Source organism: Rana temporaria, chromosome 3 (genome assembly GCF_905171775.1).
Source record: "Rana temporaria chromosome 3, aRanTem1.1, whole genome shotgun sequence".
Lineage (NCBI taxonomy): Eukaryota > Metazoa > Chordata > Amphibia > Anura > Ranidae > Rana > Rana temporaria.
In genome coordinates, this window is record NC_053491.1 from 232,356,607 (window position 1) to 232,382,929 (window position 26,323).

General features: G+C 46.2%; 1 protein-coding gene across 1 annotated transcript in view; it reads right to left on the minus strand.

Annotated features, from left to right (window-relative positions):
* The window catches only part of GRK6 (G protein-coupled receptor kinase 6), a 97,032-nt gene extending 82,587 nt beyond the window's left edge, over window positions 1–14,445 (minus strand). The window contains exon 1 of the mRNA XM_040344448.1: window positions 14,319–14,445. Coding sequence (XP_040200382.1) covers window positions 14,319–14,370 — 52 coding nt within the window. The 5' untranslated portion in view covers window positions 14,371–14,445. The remainder of the gene's footprint in view (window positions 1–14,318) is intronic.
* Between the last annotated feature and the right edge of the window lie 11,878 nt (window positions 14,446–26,323).

Here is a 26,323-nt window from a genome sequence, read left to right on the forward strand (position 1 = left end):
CTGCAGTGTTTCCCATAGGAAAACTGCTGGGAGAAAGACCACCGGGAATCCCGGCAGAAAAAAAAAAAAAAAACATGTTTTCATTTTTCCAGCCGGGACTCCCGGCGTTTTTCCCGTCAGGAAAACTGCCACGGAGCATACACACGGCCAAAAGCTGTCATGGCAGTTTTCCCAGTGGGAAAACTGGTCGTGTGTAGGAGGCATGCGCCTGTAATCCTGGCAGACAATTGCAACAGCTTTGTAAAGGATCTGTGACAAATGTGTCCCTTCAGGTCAACCGGTGGCCCTCCAGCTGTTGCGGAACTACAAGTCCCATCATGCCTCTGCCTGTGGAAGTCATGCTTGTAACTGTCAGCCTTGCAATGTCTCATCGGACTTGTAGCTTCGCAACAGATGTTCACTCTAAATGGACGAATAGTCAAGAAGTTTCATTATGTTGCAGCGGGAGAGATTTAGGCCCCTTTCACACTGGGGTGTTGCCGGTAACTATTTTTAGCGGTGCTTTACAGTCAATTTCACAGCGCTATTCGACTGCTAGTGGGGTGTTTTTACCCCCCGCTAGTGACCGAGAAAAGGTTAAAAACCATCGCAAAGCACCTCTGCAGAGGCGCTTTGCCGGCGGTATAGCCGCTGTGCCCCATTGATTTCAATGGGCAGGAGCGGTATACACACTGCTCCTTCACCACTCCAAAGATGCTGCTAGCAGGACTTTTTTTTACCATCCTGCTAGCGCACTGCTCCAGTGTGAAAGCCCTCTGGGCTAGCGCACTGCTCCAGTGTGAAAGCGCTCTGGGCTTTCAGACCGGAGGGTCAGCAGCAGCTGTTTCAGGTCGCTTTGCAGGCGCTATTTTTAGCGTTATAGCACCTACAAACCGACCCAGTATGAAAGGGGCCTTATGACTGGATCTGTGACTCTGTCCCACTGCTCCCGTATAGGCCTCATTCACACGAGCATGGAGGCCAAGTATGTGCAGCAAGGCCATGTTTTGTTGCCTGCATCCAGAGCCATGTATCCATCCCTGTGCGAATAGAAACACTCAGATGTGCGGTAACATTCATATCTCAACCCGTGCTCACCTCTAGGACTTCTAGCTCCCCCCCCCCCCCCACTTTCAGACAATCCCTGAAAACTCATCTCTTCAGAGAAGCCTATCCGGCCCCCACTTAACAACTGTACATTTATTTTCTCCATCAGCCCCCTTCCCCAGTTATTCCCTTTTGTATCTCTTAACCCTCCCTCTTAGATTATTTTTTTTTTTTTGAAAATTCTTTTTATTAGGTTTTTACACATAAAAACATTACACACAGGCAGGCAACATACCCACCACAGAGGCGGCCACGCAGGGCCAACACACACATACACACAAAGGAAAAACATAGTCCCTTGGGCAGACCCCCCCCCCACCCTCCCTCCCCCCCCCCCCGACCAACACCTTACCCCACAACCCATATATACAGGAGTTTTGCTCACAGAGGATCAAATAAACTTCACAGGTGATATCTTGCTCCAGTGTAATCACGCATGGCAGAGCTAATAACCTAGTGTTTTAACCCACTGTCACCGGACTGTCAAGCCAAGCCTGCCAAACCTTAGCAAATTTTTTCCCACATCCCCTTGATCTGTATGTGGCCTTATACAAGTTCAGTACTGAATTAACCAACCCCTTCCAGAACTCCACCGTGGGAGCCGCAGGTTTCTTCCATCTCAACAGGATAGCTTTCCTGCCGTAGAACAGCCCTATATTTAACAATGTGCGATGCGCCAACGAGGGAGCAACCTCCTCCACCAGCCCCAGAAGGCAGACCCTAGCCGTCAAGGGGACCGGAATGCTGAGTACCTCAGACAGGCACTCCACCACCCCTGACCAGAAAATTTTTATGAGAGGACACGTCCAGAAAATGTGCTCCGAATCCGCTGGAGAGAAAACACACCTCCAACACTGACTACTAGACGATGGGTATACTCGGGACAACCTGGCAGGGGTATAGTAGATACGGTGCAGGAACTTAAAGTGTATTAGGCGATCTCTAGCAGAGACTAAATGTTTAAAAGGATGATCCCACATATCCTCCCAATCTTCTCCCTGAATGTCTGGAACTTCCCTCTCCCAACGCTCCCTACATCTGGTGACTCCCACGGGTGTTTTCCTGAATAGTGCTTTGTAAACTGTAGATAAAGTTTTTGGTAGTTCCTCATCCCCCAGGAGGTTCTCTAGTGCCGAGGGAAGAGATTCCACCCTACGACTCCCGAACTGCGCCTGAAACGCATGGCGCAGCTGCAGGTATCGAAAGAAAAAAGAGTTCGGTAGACCATGCCTATCTTTCAGTTGGTCAAAGGTAATGAGTTCGCCTTCCCTAGTAATATGTTCTAATAACTTAACTCCCCCACAGGCCCATATCATCGGGTCCGGGAGGGAGCAAAAGTCTGGCAAATTGGGGTTTAGCCACAACGGAGCCGAGGGAGACACCCCCAAATAGGAGGGCGACATCAGGGCGGTGGCAGTTTCCCATGCTCTGATAGTTGCCTTCATGGAAGTGGTTATAGGCAAGGAGGATTTCGGGCCTCTGTAGAGGGCTAACCGTAAACTTTCGTACGAACCCAGTAATGCAGCCTCTAGTACAGTGGCCGTGTCTCCTTCATCAGCTAACAGCCACCTCCTGGCAAACACCATCTGGCCTGCCAGATAATATTTTTGCCAGTCGGGAAGCGCCAGTCCTCCCTGCCCCCATGGTTCCTGTAGGACCCTGATGCTAATCCTGGGTGCCCGAGGTGACCATATAAAAGCCCCAATGATGCCATTTAGTTTGGTAAAAAAAGATTTTGGGATCCACATGGGAGAGTGGCGCAGGAAATATAGAAGCACCGGTAGGAACTTCATTTTGAGTAGACTGATTCTGCCTATTAATGAGAGAGGCAACTTTTTCCAGGCCTGTATCCTCTGTTTCAGGGACTCCACTACCGGAAGGAGGTTCAAGGGCATGTAATCAGCTATGTTGGCGGTGATCCTCACCCCTAGGTAAGTCAGAGAAGAGACCCAGATTAACGGCAATGTGTCATCCCTCTGCAGCTGGGCCTCCGGGCCCAGTGGCAGGATAGACGACTTGCCCCAATTCACACGCAATCCCGAAAAAGAGGCAAATTTGTCCAGGATCCGCAAAGCCGCCTTAAGCGACGACCCCGGATCCCGGAGAAACAGGAGCAGGTCATCTGCATAAAGTGCCACAGATTCCATTATGGAGCCCACCTTAATTCCTCCCACCTCTTCCGAACGCCTGAGGGCCCTAGCAATGGGTTCCATCATTAAGGCAAAAAGGAACGGGGAGAGGGGACACCCCTGCCTCGTGCCTCTGCCTATTGTGAAAAAGGGGGACACCCTGAACCCCAACCGGACAGCCGTCCGCGGGTCAGTGTACAGGAGTCGAATCCATTGACGGAAACCAGGGCCGAAACCCATGCCCTCCAATACCGCATGCATGTATTGCCAATCAACCCGAATCGAATGCCTTTTCTATGTCAATGGAGACAACCACTTTGGCCAAACAGTCAGCGTTATCCATTTGAATATGCGTGAATAACCTTCTTAAATTTGTATCCGTTGACATGCCAGGCATGAAACCCGTTTGATCAATATCCACTATAGACGCTATAACTTTCGCTAATCTCGAAGCCAAAACCTTAGTTAGAATTTTCAGATCCATATTTAGTAGTGCTATAGGGCGATATGAGGAGCAGGCCAGAGGATCCTTACCCGGTTTCAGGAGGAGCACCATGTAGGCCTCTCTCATAGAGTCCGGCAAGGCTCCCCTCTCCCAGCAGTGATTGAATAGCTTATTTAGTCTAGGTGCTAAGTGTGCGCCATACGTCCTGTAAAAGTCCGCCGGGAACCCGTCCGGGCCCGGTGCCTTATGCGGAGGAAAAGCCTGAATCGCAGCCTCTATCTCTAGCACCGAAATAGGTTCGTCCAGGGATACCGCATCGGAATCCGACAGACGCGGAAGCACCACATCCTGCAACAACCCGTCCAAGTCAGACGAGCTGTACGCCGGAATGGGTGAGTATAAGGCCGCATAGTAATCCACAAACTCCCCCAATATTTTCACAGGATCAGTGATCAGGTCTCCTCCCCTACCTCTCACCACAGGTACACTAACCATTGTTTTTTGTTCTGCCGCCAGGTTGGCCAGGAGCTTGCCATTTTTATCCCCTTCTGCAAAGACATTTTCAACCCTTTTCCTAATCTCAGTGTGTGCCAGGTTCGAGAAATGCAAGGTGAGCGAGCGTCTAGCTTCCAGCAAGGAAACATATGAGGCCTCCGAGGGAGAGTCTGCATGTGTTTTAGCACTCTCCCGCTCGTTGGCCATCAAGGTCTCCCCCTCTTGATTGTGATCCTTCCGGGCTGATTTTATAGCCGATATACACTCACCCCTCGTCACTGCCTTGAAGGCATCCCAGACCACTGAGGGCTCAGCCGAGCCCTCATTGGACTCCCAGTAGCTGGCTATGGACTTACTCAGGTGATCCGACACTTGGTCTTCTCCTAACCACCCCGGGGACAGTCTCCAGCTCCCCCTAGTACCTCCCTCCGGGAATGCCAAGGTGGCCAGGAGCGGGTTGTGATCAGAGGGGCCCCCTGACAAATATTCCATTGCATACACATGCTGCAGGGCAAAGCAATTACCAAACGCTAGGTCTATTCTTGCAGAGGATCTGTGGGTAGTGGATAGATGGGAGTATGAAATGACACCGGGGTGTTTCCATCTCCACAACTCAGTCAGACCCGCCATCGACGCCCAGGAGCTGAGGTCCCCCGACGCCAGCCTAGCAGCATTGGAGGAGTCCAGGACCGAGTCAAGAATAGCGTTATAATCCCCCATAATAAGCATCGGCAGGTGCAAGTGTGGGGCCAACGTCACCAATAGGTCATGCAATAATTGTACTTGAAAAGGAGGGGGCAAGTATACATTCACCAACAGTAGTTTGTGCGAGAATATCTCCAAAAGGACTGCCACATATCGACCCCTCGGGTCCGTAAACACCTGGTGAATTACACAGGAGAGAGCCTTGCTGACCAATAGGGAAACCCCCCTTGAATATGTGGAGTAGGTGGAGTGTACCGCCCTCTGCACCCACTGCCTGCGTAGTGCTAATATCCTATTCCCCTCCAAATGGGTCTCCTGAAGGAGGACGATATGTGGTCTGACCTGTTTGAGGTATTGAAACATAGCCGCCCTCTTAAATTTGTTGTTTAAACCCCTGACATTCCAGGACAAAATCTTAATACGACTATCCATAGTCTAGGTTGAATGCACAATAATAGGAACTCCGTAGTGAGACAACAATGCAAGAATAGACATGTAGGAAAGTCCTATGTAAATGTGAAATAAAACAGTTTAAGTCCCAAAGTGGGTTGTGAGAGCAAAACCCATGGTGTTGGTCAAACATAACCTCCCCCCCTGCTGTTATACCAGAAACCCCCTTGAACAAAAAACAACAAAAAACTGAAAAAACTGTCCGGTATGCAGCTTGAACCCCGTAACAAACAAACCAGGTAGAGATCCACCTTCTGCGATCATAGTTCGGCATGAAAAGATGACAAAAAATCTGTGTCCGTCATCAGAGCTCCATTGGCTAAATGAAAAAATAATTCACGGTCGACCAACCATAAAACAGTAGGTCAGTCATTGACACTGCAGGATAGTGCATAATGAGGAGTGATGTGATGTATGAGCACGTAGCACTGCATCTCAGACTCTTAAGGCCCCAGTCCACACACTGACATGGTAAAGTGACCCACAACAATAAAAGAATAAAAAACAGTGGGAACAGTCAGCGGGGGCATGTGACAGCAGGAGTAAAGTCAGAAATCAAGTGGGGGAAGAGAAAGAGAAAAATAATAATAACCAGAGCACAAACCAGCTGAAGAATTAGCGGATCCAAACGAACCTGGAGGTCTCAAAGAAAAAAGGTCCTCACGGCAGCCGATCGAGCCAATCACAAGCATCCTGCGGACGATTGAAGAACTTCACCGATCCTTTGTGCTGTACCCTGAGGCGACTGGGGTACAGCATGCTGTATTTTAAATCTTTGTCTCTGAGCCGTCTTTTTACATCAGTAAAGGAGCGACGCCTCTTCTGCGTCTCAGCAGAGAAATCAGGAAATAGCATGATGCGGGCGTTGTCATACTTCAGCTCCTTTTGTCTTCGCGCCTCCGCCAGCAGCATGTCCCTATCCCTATAGTTAAGGAACCGGACGAGAAACGGACGCGGGGGGGCCCCCGGAGGCCTAGCAGCCGTGGGCACTCTGTGGGCTCTTTCCACAACATAGGTGGGGGGACGATCACTGAGATCCAGTAGCTCCAAAAAGAACCGCTCCGCAAAAGTGGCAGTGTCCTTTCCCTCAGCCCCCTCCGGCAACCCCACCACTCTTACGTTGTTGCGGCGTTGGCGGTCTTCGGCGTCGTCTGCCCTGTATTGTAGGGCCCGGACCATGTCTTGCAGCTCAGCGAGTTGTGAGTCGTGGGCATGGGAAACATCCTCAACCCCAGAGATGCGATCCTCTGCTGAAGTCAGCCTGCCCCGTATTTTTTCCAGGTCGTGACGGATGAGGTTGCACTCTGTCGCCAGGCTGTCGATGCGACCCACCAGCTCAGTTTTTGAGGCCGCAATGGCCTCGAGGATCGGGCCCGTTATGGCCGCCGTATCCACCTCTATCTCCTGAGGTATGGGAGAGGAGGCCTCCGAGACCCCCAGAGAAGTACCCTGCTGTGTCTCCATCTGAGCGGGAACAAACTTGGCGCGCGCCACGGAGGAGCAGGGAAGCAAGATGGCGTGGGCGGAGCTAACCGCCATGCTTCCCTGTGAACGGAGCTGACGTTGTTCTAACGGAGGCTGTTTACGCTGCTCCTTCTGCTTTTTTGAGGACGATTGAGGCATGGTTCCGATCCTCAGTAGTTCCCCGAGCCAGTAATCACCTCCTCGATGCAAATTAGTCGGTCTGACCGCCACAATCAGGATAGTTTAACGGAGGAAAGCCGGAGCTCCGAGAAGACAGGTCCTGCCGCGATCACATCCGGCCACGCCCCTCCCTCTTAGATTATTAGCACTAACAAGCAGCCTCTCTCTGGTTCTTACTGTATTAAAGTGTACTGTCTATCCTCAAGTTGTAAGGCACTGTGTAAACTGACAGAGAAACTACAAGTCCCATCTTCCACTGTGGCACAGGGACTGTAGTCCCCACAAGAGTGCAACTGTGCCATCATTGCACTTATTGTCTAGTGATACTTTTTCCAGCCCCATAACTGAGGGCCCGTACTTTAGTAGGCACCTTTGGCTGGAGGATTAGTCCACAGAAGCCATAGCATTGCACTGATTGCATTTGCAATGCTTCCCATGCTCCAATGACAATAACGATTTTTTTTTTTTGGAAACTTTATTGGTTTTCGTACACAAATCCAAAACAAAAGTACAACAGACAATCAGCACTACAACATTATTACTTTTTTTTTTTAATCAATGTGGGTGCATTTTTTTTTTTTTTTGCAAAACGTGGCCTGAGGTTAAGGCGGTATTAAACCCAAAAGCAAATGTTTATTGTGCAGCTTACCAATTCTTAGATGTGATGGCATTTGTTTTTATTTAGGCTTGCCTTCTTTTATTTTCACCTGGTGATGCAGCCAGAAAGTCTGTTTTTTCCCCCTCAACAGAATAAGCTGTACTGCACATGTAGCAATTACAGGGATAAGACAAAACAGTGCAGGGACTTGTTTTTCCCTGTACTGGAATCGGATGGCATGGGTGTTCTCACTTATGTGATTCGATTCCTGTACGAATCCAAGGGTCACACTGTAATCTGTGAACCTGGGGGTGTCATTAACAATGTAATGACACCTGCAGCGGTTCGCAGAGGGCAGTGTGAACTTTCCGCGGGACAGAAGGCGATGCGGGAACTGCCACTATTATCATGTTAATCACGTTGGTTCCTGCATTGCACTAGTCAACCTAGGCTTAGGGCCAATTCACATTGCAACGCAGAGAGGCAGGAGCGATTCAGTGCTCTGACAGGTCTGTGTTGACAGCTGCACTAGGGAGCAGTGTGGTGCAAGATTTATCGCATCCCACTGCTCCCTTTCTTTTGTTTTGTATGAGCGTTATTTGAAGTGTACAAAATGTACACTTCATTTACTGCAATGTCTGGCAGTGTGTTGTGCTGCCTGACATTGCAGAGCGATTCAGGCCAGTGTGCTGCGATAAAATGCAGCATGCATTGTAGCACAACGCTAGTCTGTGTTTCCTCTGTGTCCCTGTGGTGACAGGCATTTTAAACACCCGTCACCGCACATAGTGTGAATTGGCCCTTACAGATTTTCTGTAAAGGTGAACACTAACTAAACTCATTTGTGTCAACCATTCTGAAATATCAAGTAGAACGTGACTTTTCTTTTTTTTTTTAACATATCTCCTACCATTGTTTTTAGGTATCTTTTCTGTCCTGTTCATGCTCCTTATCTTCCAGTGATGCATTTCACAGCTACTAGTGTAAAAGCGAGCAGAGCGGTTATTTCTGGACACATTCTCTGCTCCTCTATGTGTAGAACAATTTCCATAGAACTGAATCCATCTGCAGGTAGGTGTGTAGTCTATCTCAGAAGCAAACAAGACGGGGGGGGCTACATTCACATAAACAGGAATGGGGCATGGGGAAGAAACAGCCACCCCAGCACAGGAAATCAGAGAATCACAGAAACAAATCTTGCATTTGAGAAACAAAACTAAGGAAGAGTGATTTTTTTTTTTTTTTTTTAAGGTATAGCAGGTAAAATAAGTATTGAACACATCATCATTTTCCTAGGAAAATATATTTCTAAAGGGGTCATTGACATGAAATTTTCACCACGTCGGTAACAACCCATACATTAGAGCAGGCCTCGACAAAATCCGGGCGCCCGGTCACAATTGCGACAAGAAATTGTGACCTGGCGCCCTTAGGCCTGCAGAAGGCCGCGGCCTCAATTAACGGCCGACGCAGGCCCACCGCGATGGCTGAAAATTGAGGCCGCAGCTTTGCGGCCTTCACAGAAGGAAGCTTAGGCCTGCAGAAGGCCGTGGCCTCAATTACCAGAAGGTAATTGAGGCCGCGGCTTTGCAGCCTTCTGCAGGCCTAAGCTTCCTTTTGTGATCTGGCGTTGGCATTACAAGTAGTTCCATTACAACTAGCAAAACAGTAGTTCTAATGTGTTTTTCATCTCCTTCCCTCTAATTGGAACCCGAAACATTATATATATTTTTTTAATCTAACACCATAGAGAATAAAATGGCGGTCGTTGCAATACTTTTTGTCACACCGTATTTGCGCAGCGGTCTTACAAGCGCACTTTTTTGGGAAAAAAAATACACTTTTTTTAAATTAAATAATAAGACAACAGTAAAGTTAGCCCAATTTTTTTTTTTTATATTGTGAAAGATATGTTACGCCGAGTAAAAATTGCGTCCGCTCGTGGAATGGCGACAAACTTACTCTTTAAAATCTCCATAGGCGACGTTTAAAAAATTCAACAGGTTGCATGTTTTGAGTTACAGAGGAGGTCTAGGGCTAGAATTATTGCTCTCGCTCTACCAATCGCGGCTATACCTCACATGTGTGGTTTGTATACTGTTTACATATGCGGGCGCTACTCACGTATGCGTTCGCTTCTGCGCGCAAGCTCGGCGGGACGGTGGTGCGTTCCTGGCTCCTAACTTTTTTAGCTGACTCCTAGATTCCAAGCAAATTTGTCAAGCCCTGCATTAGAGCTGCACGATTAATCGTCAAGAATCGTTATCGCAATTTTTTTTCCCCCGTGGCGATCTTGACAAAGTATTTCCTGATCTTTCTATGCAGAGAATTCTCTCTGCTCTGCTGAAGCCACAGCCCTCAAAAGAAAAGGAAACAAAAATCCAAGCAGTCTGCCAAGTATCACAACATTCTTTATCAGTGGAACTTAAGTCTAAACATTGTAACAATTAGTTGTTTACATCAAAGGAATGTACTTCTCTGTGTAAATGAGGAAAGTTTAAAGCGAGAGGTCCACACAAAAATAGAACCTCCGCTTTTCGGAAATCCACCCCCCCCCCTCCCCTCCAGTGTCACATTTGGCACCTTTCAGGGGGAGGGGGTGCAGATACCTGTATAATACAGGTATTTGCACCCACTTCCATGCATAGACCCCTGCGGGGGTTACGCCACTTCCCTTCACCACCCGCTGTCTTCTGGAAAACACACAGGTCCCAGAAGACAGCAGGTACCAGTGAGGATGCGCAGCAGGGAACCGGGAAGTGAAGCCGCAACGCTTCACCTCCTGATCCCCTCACCGAGAATGGCGGCGGGGGCAGCCAAGCGATTGATTGGCTTCAGTTGCCGACATCGCGGGCACCCTGGACAGGCAAGTGTCCATTTATTAAATGTCAGCAGCTGGAGTATTTGTAGCTGCTGGCTTTTAATATTTTTTTTTTTTAAGGCGGACCTCCGCTTTAACCACTAAACCCTTTTTCTGACATTTGTTGATTTCAAGTTAAAAGCATTATTTTTTGCTAGAAAATAACTTAGAACACACACACACACACACACACACATTTTATTTCTAGTAGAGACCCCCTAGAGAATAAAATGGTGGTTGTTGCAATGTTTTGTCACACTGTATTTGCACAGTGGTCTTTCAAATGCAATTTTTGGGGGAAGAAAAATTACTTTAATGAATTAAAAAAAAATTATATATTTTTGTATAACGTGAAAGATTTTACACAGCGACAAACGTGATATTTATTCTAAGCAAAAAAAGAAATAAAAATTGTGATTCTCATTTTGTCCAGAATCGTGCAGCTCTACCAGACATACAAAGACACCAAAACAAAAAAAAGTTCAGAAAGTAATCTGTAAAAAAATAAAATAAATGGAATGACTCAGGGAGAAAGTATTGAACACATGAAGGAAGTGAAGTGCAAAAAGGCATGGAAAGATAAGACACCCGCTGAAATCTATCAGTAATTAGAAAGCAATTCTGCCCCTTGTCAGTACAAATTAATATCAGCTGGTTCAGTCTCAACTGATGGCCTATAAAAGAAAAAAAAAGAAAAAGTCAAAAAGACCAAGGTGCCACACAAGAAACATCTCATGATGGTTAAAATTAAAATCAAAAAGCTCTCAAGACCTTTGCAACCTTACTGTTGCAAAACATACTGATGGCATTGGTTACAGAAGGATTTCTAAACTTCTAAATGTTCCAGTGAATACTGTTGGAGCCATAATACGGAAGTGGAAAGAACATCATTTCACCATAAACTGGCCACAACCAGGTGCTCCTCGCAAGATTTCTGGACAGAGGAGTGAAAAAAAAAATACCAGAAGAGTTGTTCAAGAGCCAAGGACCAATTGCGGAGAGCTTCAGGAAGACTTGGAATTAGCAGGTACAATTGTTTCAAAGAAAACAATAAGCAAGGCCCTCAACCGCCATGGCCTGTATGCACGCTCACCACGCAAGACTCGTTTTAAGTTTGCTGCACAACATTTAGACAAGCCTGTGAAATACTGGGAGAATATAGTCTGGTCAGATGAGACCAAAATTTAACTCTTTGGATACCATAATACACACCATGTTTGGTGGTCACTGCACATCACCCCAAAAACACCCCCATACCAACAAAGAAGTTTATAGGTGGGAACATCACGGTGTGGGGCTGTTTTTAGCATACAGTTCTGTCAAACTTCATATCATTGAAGGAAGGATGAATGGGAAAATGTACCAAGACATGCTTGATAAAAAATCTGCTGCCATCTACCAGGAAGGTAAGATGAAACAAGGGTGGACATTTCAGCAAGACAATGATCCCAAACACAAAGCCAAGGAAACTCTTAATTGGTCTTAAAGAAAAAATAAAAATAAAGCTGCTAGAATGGCCCAGCCAATCACCTGATTTGAATCCAATAGAAAAATCGATGGAAAGAACTAAAGATCAGATTTCATAGAAGAGGACCACGGAACCTTAAAGATATGAAGACGGTTTGTGTAGAAGAATGGGCCAACATCACACCTGAGCAATGCATGCGACTAGTTTCTCCAGAAGGTGTCTTAAAGCCATCATTACCAACAAAGGATTTTGTACGAAGTATTAAATAAATTGCAGTTAGCGTATTCAACACTTTTTCCTTGTGTCGTTCCATTTTATTACACATAACATCATTTCTGAACTTATTTGTTTTGATTTCTTTGTATGTATGGATTGCATGGGTTGTTACTAGAGATGGGCTCTGGCATTTTTTTGGTGATCCCACCTGCCCAATTCCCACCAGGAAGCCGACACTTCACAGCAGTAATCACAGGCAGTGAGACATTTCCAGATTTGTGCAGCCGCGGACCGGGAAATGCCTCACAGACTGTGATTAGTGCCAGCTTCCTGGCAGGATTTCGAAAATGCCCAATACCAGCTCTAGTTGTTACCGACACGCGTTTAAAATTTCATGTCAATAGCACCTTTAGAAATAGATTTACCCAGATAGAAAAATGGTGACGCGTTAAATACTTCTTCTACCTGGTGTACATTCCACTTATATTTAGACATGTTTAAGATCGGGCCGAAACAACTAATCGATTATGAAATTAATCGATTACAATTTTCATAATCGATTAATCGGCCAGTAACATAATGGGGTAAAAAAACTAAAAATTAGCCCTTTATAGTACAAAAAAGCAAATCGCTACTGGAAGGCTTCATTTCCACTGGCGTTTTTACAGCCACTGTTAGCCTTTTTTACAGCTTAAAAACGCCTGTCCATGTTTATTTTGTAAAAAAAAAAAAAAAAAAATTTTGTGAGCTGCAGCTTTATAAATGCCGCAGTAGCATTTTTGAGCGTTTAACGTCTGGTGTTTTTACAGCTCTACTCTGGAGCTTCAGAACGCCCTGGCCCTGCGTTTTTTTTACAGCTCAAAAACGCCTATGCCATTTGCAGCTCAAAAACGCCTATGTGGGCATGATGCCATAGAATAACATAAACAGGCGTTTTTAAGCTGTAAAAAAACATCAGAAAAGTGGCTGTAAAAATGCCAGTGGAAATGAAGCCTAAATATTACTTTGACTGTCCCACAGTAAAAAAATTAACCCCTTACAGTAGCGATTTGCTCTTTTTGTACTTATTTTTGTTTTTTTAACCCCCATTATGTTACTAAACATCTCAGGCCGGGGTCACACCTCTGTTTTTTTGTGATTTTTGTAGAAACACACTACAGTTCAGTTACATGTTTCCCTATGGGACACGTTCACATCCATGATTTTTTTTCAGCTGCTGCGTATTTGGAAAGGGCAAGGACTTATCATTAGTGGTATTTTTTTTTAAAGAGCCAATCACGACAGTTCATCCGATATTATCAGATTGGACAAACACAAAAAATAAAATAAAAAAAATAATCGTACGATACCAGATCGTACGATTTTCATTTAATCAGAACAGGTGTTGTCTGAAAATACAATAGAAATATACTACAACACATGACATCACTTCCGATTTTTTTATTCTGTCGTACGAGAATTTTTCGCTTTAGTAACCTCTCCATTTTTGATGCCGACTAGCATGCAAAAAAAAAATAAACATGATCTGTCGTCCGATTTTCAGACTGTGTGTACTGGCAAGAAGTCTCAATATTTCAGATTTTTTTCTCTTTACAAAAAAGTAAATAAATAAACATAAGCAGACGACAAAATAAAATAAAAAACACACAATATTAAATAAACGATACTACCCTAAATACACCCTCTGGAAAAATAATAAAATATTATTATATATATATATATATATATATATATATATATATATATATATATATATATATATAAATAAAATATAATATATATCCCCCCCAAGCAAATTTGTCAGAAGCAGCTCATAGTGAAGAATTGAGTCTTTGCTTTGCAAACTTTGACTGTGAAATGAATTTGGCCCAAATGACTTGGCTCCCCCCTAATTGCGCATCCTTGTGATGTGTCTAATGAGATGTCCCCAGTCCTAGGTATAGGGCGATCCTGCAGAACATCTCCCAGCTGACATCTCATCCATGGCATGACACTCATCATCTGTCACTACACCTTCACCCCCATGAAACCTCAGCAGCCTGGTGGTCCTGTATGATGATCCATTATATGATGATCCTAATATTGCTGTATATATGAATAAGAAGCCCTTTGCAGGCAGGCACCCATGCTGACATTGCCACTCATACAATAGAGTCTCGCCTGTCACTTAGTGAGCCCCATAGAAGTTTCCAGAGCCCCCCTCCACCCCCGCACACACTCACCTTCCCTGGCTTTCAGCAGCACGGTGTTGGCTACTATGTTCTCGAGCTCCATAGGTCGGCCTGGCCAGGGGCTGCGAGCCTCGGGCGGCCACTCACTCCCTACCAGACTCTCAGCACCCAGCTGCCAATGACAGACCCCACCCACCCGGCCCAATCAGCGTTCCGCCGCACCCCCGGACAGGGCGCCGATTGGTTGAACTTTTCAATGCCACTAACTGCAATTTTAGAGTACGCCGTTCTAATCGCTTTCTCCGCTGTCAGGAAGCTTGCGCGATGATTGGATAGGAATATGAATTGGGCGGGGTTAATGGGCCTCATTGCTAATGGGGTTGTGAGGTTGGGACGTCAGTCAGCCCTGTCCTAATTTGTTTCCGAACCCCATAGGGGAGGGGATTCTCAGCGAGTCTTCGAGTGAGTGTGGTGAAGTTATGAGAGCCATGTGTTGGTTGGCGGAAGTTGGAGGCGGGAGTAAGTGGCTGGCACGCTGACTGGACTGTGCACATTGCAAGTGATGCGGCTATTACTGTGCGCTGTCTACCTACAATCACAAGAAAGGCTGAGAGAATTTCCCTAGGCTTGTTCTTCATATCAATATTTATTTCTTTTCCGAAAGAGAAGTGAAAGTTGTTTTATTTTACAGAGATAAAAAGATGAAATCTAATTGGTCACTGTGGGTAACTATTTTACAGCCTTTTTTTCTCACTTTGTCTTCTGTATTTTTTTCTGATATGGCTCTATTATATATTCTCTCTAAGTCATATCATTAATCTCTCCCTCTCTTCTGGCATCTTCCCCAACTCTCTAAAACACTTGTCTCCAAACTGTGGCCCGAGGGCCGAATGTGGCCCTCTGTAAGGCCCCTTTCACACGGACGGCTGTTCTGCCGCAGTTAAAAGCATGTTTATTTTCTGCTGAAATTCAAGACTCCAGGCACAGCGATCAGCTGCATTTGTACACTGTGATTAGCTGCGGTTGCGTTTAGCCGTGGCACGATATTGAACAGGGATCCGACTAGAATCCCTGCCAATACCAGGCACTGTGTATGGTATGAATCTTGAGGGGGAACTCCACTCCAAATTTTAAATAAAAAAACGGCATGGGTTCCCCCTCCAAAAGCATACCAGACCCTTGGGTCTGCTATGGATTTTAAGGGGAACCCCCGTTCGCCGAAAAAAACGGCGTGAAGGGGCCCCCCCAAAATCCATACCAGACCCTTATCCAAGCACGTAGGTCGGTGAGGAAAGGGGGTGGGGACGAGTGGCCCCCCTCCTTAACCGTACCAGGCCGCATGCCCTCAATATGGGGGGGGGGTAGGTGCTTTGGGGCAGGGGGGCGCCCTGCGGACCACCACCCCAAAGCACTGTGTCCCCATGTTGATGGCGACAAGGGCCTCTTCCCGACAACCCTGGCCGTTGGTTGTCGGGGTCTGCGGGCGGGGAGCTTATTGGAATTCGGGAGCTTATTGGTCCCCCAGATCCCAGCCCCCCCACCCTAGGTGAATGAGTGCCCCTACCCATTCACCCGGAGGATAAAAAATAAAAAAAAAACAGTACACAGGTTTTAAAAGTCATTTATTAGGCAGCTCTGGGGGGTCTTCAGACTTCGGGGGTCTCTTCTGCTCTCAGGTGCCTTCTTCCTTCTGCCGGGCTTCTCCGCTGTCTTCTTGCAGCTCTTTTACCAGCGGGGGGGGGGCGGTCTTCTGTTGTCTTCTTCCCTCTTCTCCGGTGTCCTTCTGCCGGGCTTCTCCGCTGTCTTCTTGCAGCTCCTTTACCAGCGGGGGGGCCCGGTCTTCTGTCGTCTTCTCCGGCGTCCTTCTGCCGGGCTTCTCTGCTATCTTCTTGCAGCTCCTTGCAGCAGAGAAGCCCGGCAGAAGGACACCAGAGAAGAGGGAAGAAGATGACAGAAGACCGCCCCCCCCCCCCCCAGCTGGTAAAAAAGCTGCCTGAAGACAGCGGAGAAGCCCAGGAGACGGAAGAAGGCACCTGAGAGCAGAAGAAGAGACCCCGAAGTTGGAAGAAGACCCTTCAGAGCTGCCTAATAAATTACTTTTAAAACCTGTGTAGTGTGTTTTTTTTTCCTCCAGGTAAATGGGTAGGGGTACTCATTCACCTAGGGTGAGGGGGCCCTCTTATTAAAGGGGGCTCCCGGATTCCGATAAGCTCCCCGCCCGCAGACCCCGAAACCATCGGCCAGGGTTGTCAGAAAGAGGCCCTTGTTCCCATCAACATGGGGACACAGTGCTTTGGGGTGATGGTCAGCAGGTCCCAAAGCACCTACCCCCCCATGTTGAGGGCATGCAGCCTGGTACGGTTAAGGAGGGGGGGGGCGCTCGGTCACCCCCACCCCCTTTCCTGACCGACCGGGCTGTGTGCTTGGATAAGGGTCTGGTATGGATTTTGGGAGGGACCCCCCATGTCATTTTTTCGGCGTACAGGTGCTTCACCTTAAAATCCATAGCAGACCCAAGGGCCTGATATGCTCTTGGAGATGGAACCCATGACGTTTTTTATTTAAAATTTGGCGTGGAATTCCCCCTCAAGATTTATACCAAACGCAGCTGACACAGTGCACTGCGGTTATGTGCCGAAAGCTGCGCCAAATCGCACCTGGACGCATTCAATTCTATTTTTTCTATTCGCACAAAACCACAGCATTTTGTGCTTCTAGCTGCGGTAGAATCCGCAGATAAAAGCACCATTCTATCCTTCTGTGTGAAAGGGGCCTTTGCACCCACTTCCGGGCATAGACCCCCGCGGGGGTCACGCCACTTCCCGTCCCCCCCACTGTCTTTTGCGAAACACACAGCGACCAGTGAGGACGCGCAGCGTGACTCGCACATGCACAGTAGGGAACCAGGTAGTGAAGACGCAAAGCTTCACTTCCTGATTCCCTCACCGAGGATGGCAGCAGGGGCAACCGAGAGCCAAGCGATTAATCGACTTCGGCTGCCGACATCGCGGGCACCGTGGACAGGTAAGTGTCCAGCATGTAGCTGCTGCCTTCTAATATTTTATTTTTTAGGCGGACCTCCGCTTTAAGCCTCGTACACACGATCGGATTTTCCACAGCCAAAACGTCAGACTTTTGTTCGAAGGGCGTGTGCCTGGATTTTGTCTTGCATACAAACGGCACACAATTGTCGGCCAACAAACGCGAACGTGACGTACTACGCATTTTTTCAGGTCTTGAGCACTTTCTGTCTTATTACAAGGGATGTTTACATTCCTTGTAATAGGAATAAAAGTGACACCATTTTTTTTTATTAGAGCAATAATTCTAGCACTAGACCTCCTCTCTAACTAAAGTTTGTCGCCATTCCACAAGCGGGTGCAATTTTGAAGTGTGACATGTTGGTATCAATTTACTCGGTGTAACACAGCCACCTCATGGATCCCCAGTCACCTCTTGAAGAGTCACCTCTGGTATTTCTCTAGAACTCTAACCCTTGCAGAATTTTTTTCCGGATATTGAGCAGGCTTTTCTCTGTGAATCTTGAACACCCGGAAAGGCATAGCAGCTAGGAGAACACCTGGATAGGCTTCAGGCCAAGCAGCCAGGAGCTGTTTCACACACATCCCACCCAAACCGCAGCCTGGGCAGGTAGACCCTGATCACCTGACTCCTAAAGAAATACCTTCTCCCAGCATTCATAGCAACTAATCTGATTGGCTGAGAAAGGTATGTTTATTCATAACCTGAACTCACTGTAGCTCATCATATTATTGTCAAAGGCAACAGCGCCATCTACTGACAAAAAGGAAAAGCCACAGCTAAACAGGATTTGGAAGAAAGCCATTTGACCACTAAACACTACAAATTAGCCAGGCTGGTTACCCACCCATCAAAACTAAATTTACCTATAGCCTTGCTTTGGGACAAGGGTGCTACACGTATTTCCTTGGGTTTAATGACACTTTTAGGATAAATACGAATAATGCATGTGGGCTCCCAAAGTATTTGACATCTAGGGCATTTCTATCTAAAAAAAGTATTTTCTGTTATAATAATGAAATTAAACAAATATTAATAGTGGCCAGAAAAGACATGCAGTTAGTGAAAATTGTAGTATTCCCCCACATTGGTGGTCTATGGAAAAGCGTTTCCTCACATTGGTGGTCACTGAAGTCTCCAGTTGCTCAGTTGGGATATATTTGGATGTAGTTTGCGGGGCGTTCACTAAACCCATCATGAAGTCTGAGAATTGAGATCTAAAACCAAACTCCACTGATAACTAGGGGGATTGTTGGAATGCAATATTAATTTGTATTTTATGCAACAACTACATCAATGCCAGTATTCAGTAGAGATATATTCTTCAGCTAGTAGATGGCAGTGTTTATAAGTTTGTAGCTGTTCTGTGATAAACTCTATGGCCCGGATTCACATACATCGGCGCATATTTATGCGGGCGTAGCGTATCTAATATACGCTACGCCGACGCAACGCACAGAGGCAAGCACTGGATTCACAAAGCACTTGCTCCCACTCGCTCTTAAAGATACGCTGGGTTTCCTCGGCGTAGGTGGAAGTGGGCGTGAGCCATGCTAATGAGGCGCGATCCCATGCAAATGATGGGGCAAGCGCCATAGAAGTACTTAAAATAAACGGCGCATGCGCGGTCCCGTGGCCGCATCCCAGTGCGCATGCTCAGAATCACGTCGGAACTACTCCCTAAGATACGCCGGATCACTGCCTACAACGTGAACGTAACCTACGTCCAGCCCTATTCATGTACTACATAAATGACGTAAAATATGACGGCTGTGTTCCCTGGTCCATACCTTAGCATGAGTTGCGCCTCATATATGGGGAATAACTTTACGCCGGACTTACGCAAACCGCGTATATTATGCGCCGGGCGCAAGTACGTTCGTGAATCGGCGTATCTCCCTCATTTGCATTTGTGCATAGAAAATCAATGGGAGCGGCAAATGCACCCAGCGTAAATATGCGCACACAATACGACGGCGTAGGCAAGTTACGTCAGTTGTAGGAAGCCTATTTTTAGGCGTATCTCAGATTGTGGGCACGGCGCACAGATACGACGGCGCATAGTTACACTTACGCGGCGTATCTCGAGATACGTCAGCGTAAGTGCTTTGTGAATCCGGGCTTATGTCTTTTCTCTGTATAATAAAATTTCCTGTCTTGTGTATGTGGTTAAGCAGCAAAGCCCATGCGGACTGTGCACCCAGAGAAAAGCTGAGAACCCTGTCATAGCCAGCTACAGCAAATAAGTGCAAGATACAGCAACAGAAAGAAGATTGCAAAATCATAAAAGAAAATGGGCAGTAACACAACTGCAACAAAGCTTTCATATGCAGATCTGACAAACCAGAACTACCAATCTTGCAAATTCAAGATGAAAATGCTGCTAATAAGAGAAAGTACATGGAAATGTATAAATGAAATCAACACCCTTCAGATGAGTGGATAGAGTAAAACAAAACAGCTCAGAGCACAAACTCTTTGCATAGAAGATGATCAAATCATACGTATATGTAAGTGTGAAACTGCTAAAGAAATATGGGAAGGATTACAAAAGGTGCATGAAAGAGCTAATCTCAGCAATATATGTATTTGATTAGAAAGCTATACCAAAGCAAGCTGATGAAAAGCCAGGATATGCAGGATTACATAAAGTACACCATGGAAATGGTTGAATGCTTAAAGCGGAGGCTCCGGCTGAGCAATCACTCGGTCCTCGGCTGCTTCCGCCGCCATCCTCGGTGAGGGAATCAGGAAGTGAAGCCTTGCGGCTTCACTGCCCGATTCCCTACTGCGCATGCGCGAGGATCACGGCGCGCCGTCACTGGTCCCCGCTCTCTCCTCGGAACAGTGTTTTCCCAGAAGACAGCGGGGGGTGACGTGACGAGGCTGGATTCCACGCGGGAGTCAGAACCCGGAAGTGGTGCAAATACCTTTCTCGGACAGGTATCTGCACACCCCCTCCCCCTGAAAGGTGCCAAATGTGACACCGGAGGGGGGGAGGGATCCAAAAAGCGGAGCTTCACTTTTTGTGTGAACCTCCGATCTGTCCGCCAAAATGTTGTAGTCCCGCTAAAAAATTACTGATGGCTGCCATTACTAGTAAAATATAAATAAAAATGCCGTAAATCTATCCCCTATTTTGTAGATGTGATAACTTTTGTGCAAACAAATCAATATACGTTTATTGAGATTTTTTTACCAAAAATATGTAGCAAAATACATATTGGCCCAAATTGAGGAAGACATTTTTTTTACAGCAAAAAGTTAAAAATTAGGGCTGTTACTGATCAAAATTTTTGTGTTCGATTAATCGTTTTTTTTTTTATCGATTAATCGACTAATTTTGATTAATTATAACGCACATACAGATCCGACTGCTTTTAGCTGATCTCCTCCTTGCAGGCTGATTCCCAGTGCAGCTACCGACCACTGGAAAAATGGATAGCAGGGTACAAAAAAAACACACAAAGGCAGCACTCAATGGGAATAGCATTAAAACTTGTATAGTCTTTAAGTAGGTAACAAAATAAATATTACACTGGAGATAAAATCGATGTAGCTACATAAACTGTAAAAATGGTGCGAGTAATACCAAACGGTAGCAAAAGCAGTCATAAAAACATGTAGCTAAGTATGATACTGGTATAAAAATGTGTACAACGATGCCACTGCTGAATCCAGATGAGGAGAGGTTAACATCAGTCTGTTGGCATGTAGATGTGAACGGAACTATCACAACTCCCAGTGGATGGTTGTAGAATCCCAGGTTGATGGAGGGAAGTGTAACAGCCCTTGCGTGTGGCAGATAGGAAGGTCCCGCCGGCATGCAGATATAAAGGCACAGCAAAGGAGCCCTTCAGATGGACACGGCAAGCCCCGCCGGGGTCCGTGACGTCACCTGATCTCCGACGGAACTCCCTGGAGGCCCAGAAGCTGGCGGAGAGGCGAGTACCAATCAAAAAAATTTTGATCGATCAAAAAAATGAAAGATTAATCGATGAATTAATAGTTAATTTCCACAGCCCTATTAAAAATGTTTTTTTTTTTCAAAATTTTCGGTTTGTTTATCACTGCATCAGGCAGTGCATGCTATAAATTCTGCAAGGTGCCCAAGCTTTTGCAGACGCCATTTTTTTGTTTTCTGTAATTTTGAAAGTGTAAATGATGGAAATAAAATCTAACTTTTTTTGACATATTATAAGAATGTCTAATCTGTAATTTGATGCCTTTTGGAGATTTTTCCATCTTTCCTTGGCTTCGTTATGCACATTAATACAAATTTTTACCTTGGGTGCCCAAACTTTCGATCCCCACTGAAGCTACTCTATAGTAAACTCTATGGCCCGGATTTACAAAGCACTTACGCCGATGTATCTCGAGATACGCCGCGTAAGTGTAACTATGCGCCGTCGTATCTATGCGCCGTGCCCACAATCTGAGATACGCCCAAAAACATGGCTTTCTACGACCGACGTAACTTGCCTACGCCGTCGTATCGTGGGCGCATATTTACGCTGGGCGCATTTGCTGCTCCTATTGATTTGCTATGCACATATGCAAATGAGGGAGATACGCCGATTCACGAACGTACTTGCGCCCGGCGCATAATATACGTGGTTTGCGTAAGTCGTACGTTCGGCGTAAAGTTATTCCCCATATATGAGGTGCAACCCATGCAAAGGTATGGACCAGGGAACACAGCCGTCGTATTTTACGTCGTTTACGTAGTACATGAATAGGGCTCGGCGTAGGTTACGTTCACGTCGTAGGCAGTGATCCGTCGTATCTTAGGGAGTAGTTCTGACGTGATTCTGAGCATGCGCACTGGTATACGTCCACGGGACGGCGCATGCACCGTTCCTTTTAAGTACTTGTATGGCACTCGGCCCATCATTTGCATGGGGTCACGCCTCATTAGCATGGCTCACGCCCACTTCAACCTACGACGGCTTACGCCAAGGGGACCCAGCGCAGTTTGGGAGGCAAGTGCTTTGAGAATTCAGTGCTTGCCTCTCTGCGCGACGTCGGCGTAGCGTATATTGGATACGCTACACCGGCATAAATATGCGCCAATGTATGTGAATTCCGGGCCTATATCTTTTTTCTGTAAAATAAAGTTTCCTGTTGCTTATCTGCAGTTAAATGGCAAACCCATGTGGACTGTGCACTGTCTGTTCTGTAGGGCTATTTACAGAATTTCTAACAAGGAAGAAAATCTAGCTGTTTTCAAGGCTAATGGGCAAGGAATTGTCAAGCAAAGGACACAGGGAGCTGGACACTGCCATGTGAAATGTACCAGTACAAAGAAATGGGCTGATGTGAATGAATAATATGTAAAGTGTTGCACAAATTGCTAAATAAATACCTATACAAAATGAAATAGGATGTTCACCCTTCCCCAAATCTTCGTTCTGCGCAGATCAGAGAGGCAGTCTAGATCAGTGTTTCTCAACTCCAGTCCTCGGGGCGCACCAACAGGTCATGTTTTCAGGATTTCCCTCAGATCAAACTGCTGTGGTAATTACTAAGGCAGTGAAACTGATCAAATCACCTGTGCACAATAATGGAAAGCCTGAAAACAAGACCTGTTGGTGCGCCCCGAGGACTGGAGTTGAGAAACACTGGTCTAGATCATTGTTTCTCAACTCCAGTCCTCAAGGCACCTCAACAGGTCATGTTTTCAGGCTTTCCATTATTTTGCACAGGTGATTTGATCAGTTTCACTGCCTTAGTAATTACCATTTTATCTGAGGGAAATCCTGAAAACATGACCCTTTGGGACACTTTGAGGACTGGAGTTGAGAAACACTGGTCTTGATCATGATGTTCACCGTTTGTGGCTGTTATAAACAATTCTTCTACACGTTATTTATGCTTTTATACGTTTATTTCCCTTTTTTTTTAAATTAATAATATTATTTACGTGTAAGGCTGACCCTGCCCTGGTAAAGCAAACCAGGCATGGGCAACCATACAAACTAGGTACTACTTTTAAAGAAAGACAGTTCTAGACTTTCACTGCCAGGTCCATACGTCATACGAACTTACAGAAGTGCCTGCAGGTGGCCAGGTCTGTACAGCATATGGACCTAATTTCTCCTTCTCCTATAAGCTCATGGTCACTTTAAAGCGGGGGTTCACCCAAAAAAAAAATTCTAACATTACATTGAGCCGAGTTGTGATAATGACATTATGCTGACCTTTTTAATTTTATTGCCGTACATACCGTTTTATCTATATTTTCACCGCGGCTTCCGGGTATGTAATCTGCGGGACTGGGCGTTCCTATTCACATGCTAATTGATTGACATGCTTCCCACCGGCGCATACAGCGCGTCACGAGTTGCCGAAAGAAGCCGGACGTCGGTGCGCAGGCGCCGCATAGAGCCGACTCGCAGTCCGGCTTCTTTCGGCAACTCGTGACGCGCTGTATGCGCCGGTCGGAAGCATGTCAATCAATTAGCATGTGAATAGGAACGCCCAGTCCCGCAGATTACATACCCGGTATGTATGGCAATAAAAATAAAAAGGTTAGCATAATGTCATTATCACAACTCGGCTCAATGTAATGTTAGAATTTTTTTTTGGGATGGTCACCCGCTTTAATGACCATAAACTGATAGCAGAATTGTTAGGCAGACTCAACTCTATAACTCTGATCAGCGGCTTACAACCCGCTGATCAGAGTTATTAACCTCAAATATGACTGCCCCCCCCCCCCCACCCATGCCCCCGCTTCCTTGCCCTCTGCTTCTCCACCTTCCACCACTCCCTTCTACCTAAAACTACTCCCCCGTCACTCTCCTTTCCTATCCCCTTCACCCTCCTTATTTTCCCCCCTGCACTGATTACCCCCCCACCCGATCTGACCCCCCATCCCTCCTCTTCCACTCCCGCCAGCTTGAGGTGCTGCTTGGGGGGATCCAGATGTGTCCCCCCCACCAGTCAGATCGTCATAAGTTGGGGCTTGGTAATCATGTGTTTTCCAGCCCTTCCCTGTAGCACAGGCAGCGATCACTACAGATTGCTCTTATATGCCCACTGACAGCTGATCATAGTAAACCGCGAGTGTTACTATGTATCAAACTGTCAGTTTATGAACGAATGAGGAACCTCTATTCAGATTCTATATTTCATTCATGTAAAGTGCTGCAGAGAAAGGGACTTTCTCTGTCTAAAAAAAGAGATATGGGTATGTTTAGACCTCTGATATCTCACCAAAGATCACCCCCCCCCCCAAATATATCTAAAAAAAATTGAAAATGTAAACCCCCCCCAAAAAAAAAAATAGTAAGACCCAGTGACTTTTTTGGGGGATGGCAACCCCCCCAAGTCTGCCCGCAATCAGCCTTTCCATGGTGACGCCCCCCCCCCCTCCACGGTGACAGTCTTGTCTTCCACCGCACTCACACCGATTCTCCTCCCAGCCAACCCGATCCACCTCCTGTCCTGATTGGCCAGGAAGAGAAGCCAGAAGACAATAGCGAATATTAATTCTATTGTCACAAGTGGGTGGGTTCAGGGCGCAGTAGTCTGCCCCCGAGCCAAACCTTGTTCAAGCCAATTAGAGCCTTAGGTTTTAATCAAGTGGCTTAAAAAAAAACGTATACAAATGTATGAGTCCGGCACCCTTGCGCCCCAAATGGACTGGCCGCTCCCGATAAGACCCCAGACTCTGTCAAGCAGATCTGCCTGCTCAGCAAAGGATCTGACTGCTGATCCTCGCTGAGCAGGCAGATGACAGGTCCGCGTCTCATCTGTCTGTTTTTAGCAGAACAGATTGGATGAAGGCAGGTGTAAATGGACACATGTCCATTTACATAAGCCTCTCCATAGAGAACAATAGGGGGTCTGATTGGGCCCGTCTGAAATATGGACAGGCAGACCCAATCTGTATGCTTGTGTGAAAGGGGTCTAATGCCTTGTTCACACAGGACATACACAGCGTACGTTTACAGGGATGCACAGGTGTTCCTTGCATCTCTGCAGGCAGTCCCATTGATGTCATTTGGGATGTAGCAACGGCACGAACAGAGCCGTTGCTCCCAATTTAACATCCATGCAGGTCCGCATGCATGTCCCTGAGCTCACACTGTCTGCGTTTGGGGCCATGTACCCACACCCACACGGATGTCAGTTTGGGAACAGTAGCTATGCCTGTGCAGCCGTTCCAAATCCAAATTGACACAAATGGGACTGCCTATACGAGAATGCATGGAATACCTGTGCACCCCTGTGAGGGTAAACATGGCCCACCATGGGTGTACACTTTAATATGCCACATGTAAACGATGCTTTAATAGTAATTTAGCAGGAATTTTGTAAGTTATGTTGTGTTTATGTGTACTATTAATGATTTTAGTGTATTTTTTTGTGAAAATAGCAATATGATGAACATTTGCACAATTATTGCAGGGCCCAAAAAATAAGTAGTGCTTTTTTTTATTCCACAGGTCATGTGCTTTCAGAAAATGTCTAGTTTGGTGGGTCTTTTCAAATTCTTAAAGCTGTACGTGAAAAATAGCAACCTCCGGATTTTTTGAGTAAATTGTTTTTATTTACAGTTTTGTATACCTTCAGTTTTCACCATTTCACAAAAAGGTGCAATTTAAAATGTACAATCTAGGCTGTCTAAGGGCCTATCCAGAAGCAAGAGAGCAGTGTAGGGTTAGGAAGTCACCAGAAGTGACATTCTGCCGGCTGTGGTCGAAAGTAGAGGGACCAACCACCTTGTTACCAGGGACCACAGTGAGTAGCTGAAGCAAGTTACATAGTTACATAGTTAGTCAGGTTGAAAAAAGACACAAGTCCATCCAGTTCAACCACAAAAAAATAAACAAACAAAATAAAAAACACAATACAATCCCATACACCCAACTCCATACCCACAGTTGATCCAGAGGAAGGCAAAAAACCCCAGCAGAGCATGATCCAATTTGCTACAGCAGAGGAAAAAATTCCTTCCTGATCCCCCGAGAGGCAATCGGATTTACCCTGGATCAACTTTACCTACA